Source organism: Caloenas nicobarica, chromosome 1 (assembly GCF_036013445.1).
Source record: "Caloenas nicobarica isolate bCalNic1 chromosome 1, bCalNic1.hap1, whole genome shotgun sequence".
NCBI lineage: Eukaryota > Metazoa > Chordata > Aves > Columbiformes > Columbidae > Caloenas > Caloenas nicobarica.
The window spans coordinates 54,089,785-54,102,607 of NC_088245.1; the positions used below are offsets into that span (position 1 = coordinate 54,089,785).

General features: G+C 42.3%; 1 protein-coding gene across 1 annotated transcript; it reads right to left on the minus strand.

Moving 5' to 3' along the window:
- Nucleotides 1-6,866: 6,866 nt before the first annotated feature.
- RPS16 (ribosomal protein S16) lies at nucleotides 6,867-10,618 on the minus strand. The gene is made up of 6 exons (XM_065646450.1): nucleotides 10,529-10,618; nucleotides 10,386-10,441; nucleotides 9,270-9,371; nucleotides 8,404-8,500; nucleotides 7,201-7,248; nucleotides 6,867-7,061 (listed from the first exon to the last, which is right to left on the minus strand). The coding sequence occupies exons 2-6, from the start codon at nucleotides 10,431-10,433 to the stop codon at nucleotides 6,916-6,918; spliced, it is 441 nt and encodes a 146-aa protein (XP_065502522.1). The 5' UTR covers nucleotides 10,434-10,441; nucleotides 10,529-10,618; the 3' UTR covers nucleotides 6,867-6,915.
- Between the last annotated feature and the right edge of the window lie 2,205 nt (nucleotides 10,619-12,823).

The following is a 12,823-nucleotide window of genomic DNA, read 5'->3' on the forward strand; positions in this document are numbered from 1 at the left end:
TTCAGTAAAACTTAGTAAGAGGAAATTTATCCAAATTAATGGCTTTGATTACGATGGCATCTTAGAACTATTTATTTCTACAGTGTGTATAAATCCTTTAAAAGTCAGATAGCAAGATGCTTTATTTAAAATAATGCAATGCAGAAAAGGGAAAGGAAAGGAGACATGAAGCCTGGTAGCCACATGCAGCTTCAGGAGCTTTGCAAGTGTTGCGGACAACCGACTGGCTGCGCGTCTCTCATTAGTGATGCACGGTGACTCCTCAGCAGAGTCTGGATTAGTTACACTTTCGCTGGACCTGCGAGCATTATCCCTCTGCTGAATTGAATCGGCCTTTTATAACGTGGCAGACAATGACACAGAAATGTTGCCATGTCGTGATGATCTGAGCGCTCCTGCAGCTGTCACGCACCTTTGTGCGCTCTGAGGTGCGCACTGAGTGCTGCCCTTTACTGCTTACTACCGTGAAATATTTTAGCAAGAACCTGCAATTATTCTGTTGTATAAACTATAACCAGATGGTTTTAGAGATTAACATATTAATGTTCCTTAACTGTTCTAAAAGGAGAAACATAAACTTCCATTAATACACCCGGATTTTTAAGAATATTTTAGATACATTTTTGTATCTATTTTGCTTTTCTTCACAAAAGAAAGCATCCAGAATATAATTATATTTCACTTTTAATAAAACATGTTATGAAATGTTCATATTAGCAAAAATAAGAAGTCAACAGGCCCAATGGGGTTTGTTCCTAATTTTCATTAAAATATAAAAATAGAATTTCACCAAAATCAGAAATTACCGTATTTTAAAATAGAAATATCTTACCTGCTTTACTATAACATTAATACTGCATTTTTAAAGATACGTATCATGCTAATTGAAACTGCTGCTACTCATTTTATTTTGCAAAGCCTGTCTTTTTCCTAACCTTCCGTTGTTCCTAGGATGTGTTTTGTGGGACCCCGTGAGCACACTACAGAGGGGGAGTTTGAACAACAATAAAATTCAGAACTTGGTGGCCTCTCTCAGGTAAAAAGTTCTCCTGCCATTTCTTCTAGCCCTTTCTCTTCCCCGCTCCTCAGCTGGACTAGAAGAGAAAGCAAAGGAAAACACAAAACCTCTCCAACTGCAGACAAAGACAAACCCTGTGTCCACACAGCAGCCAAGAACACTCATGCTCCAGATCTTGACCGGCTGGACCAATGGGCTAAGGCCAACTCTACAAGGTTCCACAAGGCCAAGTGCCGGATCCTGCCCTTGGGTCACAACAACCCCAGGCAGTGCTACAGGCTTGGGGAAGAGTGGCTGGAAAGCTGCCTGGTGGAAAAGGATCTGGGGTGTTGATTGACAGCAGCTGAACATGAGCCAGCAGTGTGTGCTCAGGTGGCCAAAAAGGCCAACAGCATCCTGGCTTGTATCAGGAATAGTGTGGCCAGCAGGACCAGAGAAGTGATTGTGCCCCTGTGCTCAGCACTGGTGAGGCCCCACCTTGAATCCTGTGTTCAGTTTTGGGTCCCTCACTACAAGAAAGACATTGAGGTGCTGGAGAGAGTTCAGAGAAGGGCGATGAAGCTGGTGAGGGGTCTGGAGCACAAGTCTGATGAGGAGCAGCTGAGGGAACTGGGGCTGTTCAGCCTGGAGAAAAGGAGGCTGAGGGGAGACCTTGTCGTGCTCTACAACTACCTGAAAGGAGGTTGTAGCATGGAGGGTGTTGGTCTCTTCTCCTGAGTAGCAAGTGATAGGATGAGTGGAAGTGGCCTCAACTTGTGCTAGGAGAGGTTCAGGTTGGATATTAGGAAAAATTTATCCATTGAAAAGGTTGTCAGGCATTGGAACAGGCTGCCCAGGAAGTCACCATCCCTGGAGGTGTTTAAAAGACATGTAGATGAGACTCTTATGGACACGAGTTAGTGACAGTGTTAATAGCTGGACTGATGATCTTGAAGGTCTTTTCCAATCAAAATGATTCTATGATCTAGGATTCTATGCAGGTTCGTGATCACTAGTGGCCCAAGGATACCTATTGCAAGCTGATATGTTGTAAAACTACGCTATGTCTCTAGTATTTCTTAAGAATTATTTCTATTACTGTTGGATCTGAGAATCTGACATTCACACAATTTGAAATTCAATAATTTTTTTGCTTCGTTTTATTTTTTTTCTCTCTATCTTCAGGCTGGTCTCACAGACTGAATGCTTATCTGCAGCTGCAGTGCATCTTCCAGCTTAGCTTCATCTTCTCCGCGTGGTCCAAAACCGCTCCAGATTGCAAACTGAAACAAAAGAAGTGAGCTCCTGCTCCAAATTGACACACTCATGTAGTCATACTAATAGACCGTAACCACTTATGTGGCCACCTATCCTATAGGACGTGGCAGAGGTTAATCAACATTTCATCCTCTCATAAATCTACAGAACGATGCCTGGAGGTTGCTGTCAAGCTGAGATGAGCCCAAGCACTAGGACTTCTGAATTCCATTACCAGTCTCCAAGTTATCTCACTTTCAAGATAAATTCAGTTTAGAAACTGCTTCAAACTCTTCTAAGAAATCTGACCTGCGATTCTTCCCTTCTTCAAGACCATTTTTCACACCATGGTTCATACACAGCTTCACAAATAAATCTTTCCATTAATATAAATTAATTATTTTAACAGAAACTATAAAAAATAGCCTTTTTTCTCTTTTTTTTTTTACAATTTTTCTAGAATAAAGTTGAGGGAATATCTACTGCATATTAGTATTTCACAATTGTTTAACTTCTAACGTTTAAAAAGTAGGCCAAGCCTCATCAACTGCAAAGGGACTTTGTAAGAGTTGGAGCAAAAGGTTTCATTAGCTCTGGATATCTCTGCTCAAGGCAGGATAGGAAGTAGCACAGTCCCAAGTACATGAAGGATGTTAGCTAATAAGGAAAAAGAATTATTTAGCCAAGTACACTGAACTGTAACTCAAGGGACTATATTAAGAAAGAGAGAAAAAAAAATTAATCCAATTATATCAAGGCAATGGCACACATTACCTATACCAGCTAGCATAATACTCACTGACTGGGATTTAATGAAAAAATTGAAGAGAAATAACGCATTAGAAAATAATAACTTCGGTAAGAAAATAAACACAATACAGAACATAAGTTGGCCCACACTTAGAAAATGATAGTGGTAAATTTTTGAGCTATAGATTTTTCTTTAAAAATAAAATTTAAACTTCTCAATGTCAATATATTCGCATATCACAGTCAATAATTTAATTTGCCCTGAATTTTCCAACATAGCATTTGAGAGGACTTAATTTTATATACAGGTTATGCAGTTATCAGCATTGTAAATAATGACTGAAAAAACCACCACCTTCAGAGCCAGGGGTACAAGCTTGTCCTGGTTTGGAATGGGATCCGCTGCCATCATGAACAAAACATGGTACTTTTTAGAGCTCACACTCCAGCCTTCACTGAGCCGGTATTTTCAATGAAGAATTCAAGTGAGGCCACGTTTTGATGTGCGCACCTGATCTGCCCAAGGATTAGTATCAGTGAAACTAATGAAAGGGTTGGACAATACAAGGTCAGAGGCATTTCTTCTGCTCCAAGAACCACCTCCATAGTTGCTCAAGAGCCTCACTAGGGCGTTGAAGATCAAACTCTTACTTCTTCTCTGTGGAAGGGTGTCACTGGCCAGAGTGGATTGCCGTCTCCGCAGAACACGACATCAGGAACGGAAGTTTTCTCCTTACACTTTCAAACTTCACAGTAGTTTTGCTTCCCCAATGAAGTTAAGCCCTCTAGTGGGTGATCAGTAAGTAACCACTTAGAATAAAAATCTTCAGCCACCCCGGCAGACACCAGCCTGATTCCATTGACATTTCTCATTTAGAAAGTCTGTGGGGATGACATCACTCTACCGGATTAATAGAGCATTTTTATAGGATCAGAGTTCAGTTCAGAAAGCATTTTTATTATGCTAAGAGCCTTTTGGTTGAAGAAATGACACGCAGATATCACCTCTGGATATGTTAGTAGTAACATTTTATTTTCAACCTTTCCGTAAAAGAGTAGCAAACCAAAAATCCCCAATTGCTACAAGCTGTTCTGTGGGCAGAAAAACTGGTCAATCAGATTTCCCTGTAACTGTGAAATCCACCCCTAAGGTTACTGGCATCAGGTATTGCATCTCCCCCTGCCTCCCTGAATTTCACACCCCAGTAACTTTGTGTTCTCTCTTTTTCCCTGCATCCGACTGCTCTAACAGCTCGGCAAAAAACACTTCTGGACAAACCACAGCGTAGGGTGGGGATGTGCCAACTGGCAGGCCAGCATGCATCTCCTAAGCAGTGAGCAAGCCATTGCTTTTCACTCACCACATGAGCCAAACAACTAAAAGGCTTATTTTTCCTCAGCTGGAGCTAATTAACATCTATCAAGACACCAGTTTCCGCAGGACTCATAGGAATTCAAGCAATCAAAATGTGAAGTTAGCCCTGCATAGTATCTTTTCCTTAGAAAGCCAGGCTAGGAGGAAGAACATCACATTTTTCAGCAGCCTGAGAGCTAGAATTTTGAGCAACTTTACTACAAGGTATAAACTCTGAGGAACTCACTGGATGAGAAATTGGTCGGATCTGAGGGTGCAGAAAGGGAGGACTAAAGAAAGCAAACCATACAACTTGCTGGATACACAGCAAGTGTCTGGAGGAGAGTATCTCATTCACTTAGTGCAAGACAAAAAATCCCAATGTGTAAATTGGTGACAGAACATACAACAGTCCCTTCCCCTTCAATGTGAGTGTGAGGGATGTGAACAAGAGTGTTCTACTCCAGTCATGTCATGCAGGATTTTGTGGCAGATGCTGACAGCTGAAATGGGAGATGGATGAAGAATTCCTTTTCAAAAGGAATTTTTTCAAGTTACACATTTAACTCTTGAATAACTACACTTCAATGAAGATGCCTTTCTACAGAAAAAAAGCGGAGACATCATAACAAATGCTAACATATATAAAAAGCCACGAGCACTTACTTTCCTAAACTAGAGCAAAAGGGCAAAATTGTACTATTCTTTCCAGTTCCCCAACTCCACTCACAAAGGAAGCTGGTCTGGCTTTGACTGAGTACACTGAAATTACCTACCATGAAACAAGTAAGAAAAGAAATATCACGTTAATAGAAAGCCCAACAAAAGTCTCATGTATAAAGGTGCTCCTATAACCACTGGTACACAAATGTACAATGCACAAAAATATGACACACAAAAATACCAGGCTTTGGGAGCGATGCAGCAGAAGCCAGGCTCTTGGTTGCTTGGGTCAGCTCATATCCAAGGCCTCATTCAATTATTTGCAACTTTTCCAAGGGACAGAATTTGCCTTTCCAACAGCCTTTTGCTGGCACATGCAACGTCTTACTTGGAACTTTACTCTTCTTTGTTCCCAGCACATCACTTCCAGAAGGAAAATCCTCCTTTTTCATTGGATGAGAAACTGGAACTTCTCCACCATTTTTTATGTTTGATATACACACACACTAACTAGATCTTTGAAAATTACTGTCACATTTTCAACTCCAGGTTTTTATCGCTTACTTCCCTAAGGCTTTCAAATTGCTGCACCTGGCTCATGACATAAACAACTGTCTGCTCTCTGGCTTCCAAAGGAATTTTTCTGGGGTGGTTTGGTTTTGGTTGTGGGTTGTATGTGGTAGGGTTTTTTGTTGGGGTTTTTTTTTGGTTGGTTGTTTTTTGTGTGTGGTGGTGATGTTGTTTTAATCATTTAACCTTCTCTAGGTCTACATCCCCTTGTGCTTGTGCTGTGTGAACTTGTGGTTGAATGACAAATCATTTAGACCCTTAGTTATAACACAAAATATTTATGTTTTACGTTCACAAAATACTATTTTCAAAGACAATATATGGAGTTTGTTATTAAAAAAAAAAAAAAAAAATCCGACATTCATACTAATCCAGAAAACTGCCTCTGTATTATCTGGTAAAGCAAAAGTTCAATAAACCTCCCTCCTCTATCCCCATAATTACTTTGGTTTTAACAGTGTAAACTTTAAATACAAACTTTAGAACAGGTGCCTGAATACCCACTTCAGCACCATGTTGAGGGAGTTACCCTAACAAGGGTAAATTCCTTGCCACTGACTGCTAAGTATGCACAAACAAAAGCATTCATGCAGACAATACTCATTGCCATAGAATATTCTATAGTGCTGTTTAGAATTTCACTCTCAGTGTGGTATGCCAGGTGAACATACAAGGAAAACAGAAATCCTTTGCCAGAACACAAGCCATCAGCACTGACGCGTTATGCCGAAAGATGCTGAATATGCTGCGTTACACTGGTGCAGCGTACTAAAGCAAGTCATGTAACACCCAGGTTACCAGCTAGGAATCAGATCCACACTCATACACGTACGGACTGAGTCTGTAACCGGACTGAGTCTGTAACCAGCCTGAGACATAAATTTTTGCATGGGAAGAACATGGGATACCCATGTTGGATCCCAACACCACGACAAGTAGCCATCCAGGTACTGGAGAAGATCCATCTTTGTTTAGGTTTACCAGAAAGGCCAAGACTAAACTCTGCTCTCATCAACTGCTACGCTGCTGCATGTACTCACAGAAAAAAATCATGTAAGCCTTCTTTAATTTCTGATAACTGCACACTGATCAACAGGAGAAAGCTTTTTCTTTATTCCCAAGTCCCTACCTACCTAGAGTTACTATGAAGGGATAAAAGAGAACTGCCAACAGCCATCTGATTTTCCTTTAATATCCATCGATTTGTGTACCAGCCTTAACACACAGTGAAAAAAATCTATTTACCCGTACAGAAAAACACAATTTAGACGCATGAAATGTATCAAATTCTCTTTATTGACTGTCGCATGACTGTAGAACAATTTTAACGGTAAGACTTCTGGTAGCGCGCACGAGCACCAGGTCCTCCAAATTTCTTGGATTCACAACGGCGAGGATCTGCAACCAGCAGAGTCCTATCATACTGGATTAGAATATCCTTGATCTCTTTCTTGGAAGCTTCATCAACATCTGTTTAAAAAAAAAAAAAAAATCTTCAGTTTAAGAAGCTGCACAGGGAACAAATTTATATTAATATTTTTTGCATCAAAACTACCAGAAGCCATAAATTTCCACTTAAGGCAACAACAAATACATCAAAATTACTTACATTTTTGATAGTAAGCCACCAATGCTTTGGAGATAGCTTGACGGATAGCTGTTAAAAAAAGAAAAGGCAGTGGATCAGTAAGGATCGCAAATGTATTTAAAACTTAAACACAAAGTGCCAGTTATCTGAGATGCTTGCTGTCTTGTTTTCTGCCAAATTTTCCTCTCCCTCCTTAATATCCCATCCCACATACTCCACGTGACCTTTACTTTGGCAAATGCAAAGAAATCTGTGCCAAGAGGCCACCCATAGTTCATTTGTTGATTTGACAGCTGCCAGCTAGCCAAGGAATTGTACAAGGGTGGTCCTGATCACCTTTCTGCCAAGTACTAATGTAGGTTCATCTTCTACCTACAGGCAGTCAGCTTTCAAAATCCTCAGAAGCACAGTTCTCTGAAACGTCTACACTTTTCAACAAGGATAAAATAGATCAGTGTGTTCAAAGACTGAGGCAAAAGGGACAACAGGAAGATATGAACGGTTCTTCCAGCAGACCTCAATAAAACAAGCCTGTAGCACAGTAACCTAGCAATCAAAACTCAAAGCAGGAGCATGAAGTAACTGTAAAGATGTTGGTGTTCTGACAGATAACAGCCTAAGACCAGAATTTTGATGAAAATAAAAATTTTCTGAAAAATGAATGCAATTGACTTGGAGACCGAAACATGTCTCTGCTCTTTTTGCAGCTTCAGCTCCACTTCACTAATCTATACCCAAACTGAAACAGCAGAACAGATCTATCAGTTGTAAAGAGCAACTATATCAACAAACAGCTCATGCAAGAACGTTTTCAGTCTTTTCTGCAAGCAAAAAAAACGCCCAGCTTTGCAGGTCAGCTGATAGATGGTTCTCAACAACTTGGAAATTTACAACTAAACAAAAAATTTCTAATGACAAATTCCCTTTTGCCCTCCCAAAATCTTTGTGCTCAGCAGCACTTGAACTTTCCTGTCACACTGCAAGACACAAAGATCGTTTCCTCACATCTCAAAATTTCATGAACATACTTCATTCGACTTACTCTAGATGTTACAGATTTGCATATAAAATATAACCAATAAGCCCTTACGAAAAACTACATTTGTGTGGTGGAAAAAGAAACAGAATGTCAGGACGCGCAAGGTACTATTCTAAACTAAAGCCTCTTAAATCTGTGGCTTGACCTGTTCTAGCCCACACAGAAGACCCGACACAGACCCATACCATAGATTTGTGCTACATGGCCACCACCCTTTACACGGACTCTGATGTCAACACCAGCAAACCGTTCCTTCCCCAGGAGGAGGACAGGTTCAAGCAGCTGGAAAACAAAACACAGAAAGAAAATTAATTTGTGATCAGAAACAACAAAGATCAGAGCTTGTAGCGTGTTTACCAGATATGAGGTTATTGAATGTTCTGAAAAACACAGGCTTGATTTTAGAAGCACACAATTCAAAGTAACTACATCTCCTGCAATTCTTTGACATCTACTAGTGCTCTTACAAAATGAACTTGCCAAAGACTTAAATGTATTTTTTTACATTTCAGAAATCTTAATAGCAAAGCATACACGCATGTGAATTCAGAGCAAGGGAACACTTGTTTCGTGGAACACTATAACTACATCCGAAAAATAAATTGATTTTATTAAGATTTGAAGTAACTTGTGTGTGGTCTTCTCCACTGTTTATTACACTTTATATTAACATAGTCAGTTTGATTCTCTCAGCAGTGTTCAAACAACTATGTTTTCAAGTCCTAAAGAATCTTCTAAAAAGGAGGGGTTTAAGTCACTCATTTTAATTTTAAAAATAGATGTGAAGTGCTGAAAATACTTCGCAAAATTACATTAACATACATGAACCCAGCTAAGCAAAAAGCCCACCCTTCCTAACAAGGCAATCATAGGACAGTTTTCTGAATTTTCATAACAGCATTTACATCTCAGGTAATCAAGTAACACACAACCAAAAATTTAGTACTACCAATAAGGCAAGCAACTCTTCTCCATCCCCAAGCAATTATACATATAAAGGTATTTGAACATCCAAGGTGGGGTGGCAGGAGGAGGCTGGGTGGATGCTTACTTTATATTGCAGAGTTCTGGGCTCAATCATTTCCAAAGGTCTTCCATTCACTTTAATGAGGCCATTTCCTCTCTTGCAGTGGGCAACAGCAGTTGCTGTTTTCTGAAAATCCAAATGTGTATTAGTACAGCATTTTCATTTTTGCATTAGCAGTGTGAAGCGAATTTCTATTTATTTAGAACAATCTAAAAATCCTAGGTTTATGTCCGAGATTAGTATCTCTCACTAAACAAAACAATACCGCTGCTTACATTTGCAGGTATTCACTAAAAATATTAAGGCACTGTCTCAATAAAATTATATTTAGTTTACAGTTATAAGTGCTATATAGTTATAACAGTTATAAAGGAGGGAAAGATATCCTCTCCATTCTGCAAAACGGTATTTTTGTGGCTGATGTCCTCACAAAGGCCTGTTACCTGGGACTATTCAAAACAGTGGATCCCAGAAGTGCGAAATGAGATACAAACTGGAACATTTATGGGTATAAACTGGAACACAGGAGGTTCCACTTAAATATGAGAGGAAACTTCTCAGTGAGGGTGACAGAGCACTGGAACAGGCTGCCCAGGAAGGTTGTGGAGTCTCCTTGTCTGGAGACATTCAAAATCGGCCTGGACACATTCCCGTGTAACCTCATCTAGGTGTTCCTGCTCTGGCAGGGGGATTGGACCAGCTGATCTTTTGAGGTCCCTTCCAATCACTAACATTCTGTGACTCTGTGTAACTTCTATCCTCCCACCACCACCTGGTAACATGGCTGTCGCACACAGCAATAACGAGCCAGGCCCCAACAGCCCGGGTAAGACAGCGGCGGCTCCTCCCGAGAGATGGAGCACACCTCGCACCCAGAGGACTAGAACCCACTCCCTAAGAGAGCGAATCTCACCCCCCGCTCCCGCACGGCCCCGGAGACACCGCGGGCCCGGCACCCACGGAGCGCGACACGTGGAGCTGCCCAACAGGCCACGCACCGCCGGCCGCCCGCGCCCCGGCCCCGCCACACGGCTCCGGCGAAGAGCAGGGGCCGCGGGACCCCGAGCGCCTGAGGTCCCCGGGCGCGGCCCAGCCCGGCAGCGAGGAGCAGACAGCGCGGCCGCGGCGCCCCGGCCTCACCTTCCGCCCGAACACCTGGACGCTCTGCAGGGGACCCTTGGCCGGCATGGCTGCTCCTGCAAGAGAGAGGGAGGCGGCGTTAGCGCTGCCGGGTGAGAGGGCGCGGGCAGCGCGGCGGAGGCCGGAGCCGCCCGGACACTCACCCTCCCCTCGGCGGCGGCACCACGAAAAGGCCGAACGGGGCTTCCCAGCGCCTTCTCAGGGGCAGCCGGGCCGCAAAGCGCAACGCCGTCTTCCGGCAGTGCGACAGAACGCACGTCCAGCCGCACTTTGCGGCAGCCCGGAGCTGGGCGGGTAGTGGGGCGGGCACTGCGCGCACTTTCCGTTAACGGCCGTCCCGCGGCCACGGCGCGAGGGAGGTTTCGTGTGGGCCCTGGGGAGGGAGGGAAGAAGGACGGGCCGTATCTCTGTCTCTCCGGTTCTTTCTGGCGGGGCTGCGGCTGCCGCCTCCCCGCCGGCACAGAGGCGCGGCCCCTGGGCGCTGCGGCCGCCGGAGAGGCTTGATGGGCGCTGGGGAGGGTTAGACGGCGTCCACGGGACCTCTTGTGGGGCTCCTCGCCACGGCACCGTGGTGCAGGGTCACTGTGAGGGACTACGGTGGGTCCGTGGATTCCCTGACGGAGGTTATGGGAACAGAAATTAGCCTTGAAGATATTAAGGCCTACCCGTGAGAAAGAAGGGAGTAAAAGAGTAACATTGACGATAGCAAAACTAGCCAATGATATGTTAACTATTGCGGCCTGTAACCAATAGCAAAAAGACACATGAGCTGGTAAAGACTATATAAAAAGGCATTTGTGGCAATAAATGAAGACGGCTTTTTGTACCTAAGAACTTTGTCTATGTCGGTTGTCCACCTCAACCATGACAGGTCACCCCGGCTTTTCCCCCCCTCCGCTTTGCACTGTGGTTGGTTGGGGGTTGTTTGTTATTTTAAAAAGTTCTCGTACACAGAATTACTTCACTTCCTCTTTTTTATGCAAAAGGATGGAATCCTGCTTTTACAGTGACTCGAAGGACTTCTTGAGAGAGACAGAGGATGCATAGCCTGTGAAAGGCTTTTTCTTCAGTTCCTTAGGAAACATCTAGTGTTGACAGCATAGCAAGCGTTCTGTTAGGTACCCAGTGACAAGCAGAACCCAGCTGGGCTTCTGGTATAAAGACAACAAAACGATACCTTCCCTGAAAGGCTCAGAGTCACTCTTTGGATCACCTTGAGGTGCAGCAATACAAACCACATAGATTTTTTTAGTTTTGAAGTTTGGTAAAGTGCTGGAGAAGATGAAGCATTAAACCCTGTGTTCTAGTCCAGCACTGGACACCAAGGCATATTCAGACAATTCTTTATACCAACTGAAATAGTCAGTGACCATAAAGTTTGAAGTCAAGGAGTTCTCCTTAGATTCAGGGCATTCACAGAGCACCATCGATTTGAGCTTTTATCTGTGTTTTCCTTCTTTAGTATCTGTCTTAAAACAAGGGGATTAGTCACTTTCAGATTGAAAATATTTTGCTTCTGAGGCTTCATATTTAATATGCAAAGTTTTCCAGAAGGACAAAAGCAGAATCTATCGATGAAGCAAGGTCACGCTTCTTAGCTATTTTAAACAATAGAGATTTAAATTACTATGATTAATTAGAAAGTTGACTGCTCAAGTGAAACAATCAGTTCCTTTGTCTTTGGACAGGATTTTAAATACTGAACATTAGTCATGAGTCATGTGAGGATTTAAACAAGCACTTAGCTTTATGCATTTGGAGTGATTAGTTCTATTCAAGTGAATAGTACTGTGCAGAGCATGTAACATTTAGCACATCTCAAACCCCCGATTGTACAAAGCTTTAACATGTGACCCAAAAAGTGATGGGTTTTTTTTAAGCTGTTTCCTAAGGAACAGTGTTTATGCACTCACAGATGTCTATCATCCACTCTTTCCTCATCATCAGGGGAAGGGGAATGGTCGCCAGCTTCTTGGCCAGTTTCAGTTAGTTTTCACAGAATAATGGAAATTTCAAAACCAAATTAGTTTGTACGTATTTGGTGAAAATACATGGCTTTGTATAAGAGAGATCTTTTACTTGCATAATGAAAGCAGCTGCAGGAGCTGAAATATTGGACATTACAAAACCTTTCTTTAGGTGAAAAAGAGAAAACATAACACCTAATTAACCCAGTTAGACAAAAAGGTTCAACTAAAATTTAGGATCAACCCAAAGGTGAGCTATTAGTAAATGAGTTTTGTTAGGTGTCCAGGACACTTTTAAAGGAAAGAAAGAAAATCTAAATCTCTTTTTGTGGACATTTTCTGAGGTCTGCTAATGAATATCTGTGGTTTAATACCAAGTACACCATTAAGCAGGGGTTTTTCAAACATCTGGGTTTATAAAGCTTACATTTTGGAAACGTGCTTTCTTATGTCCTTCAAAATTCATCTTCC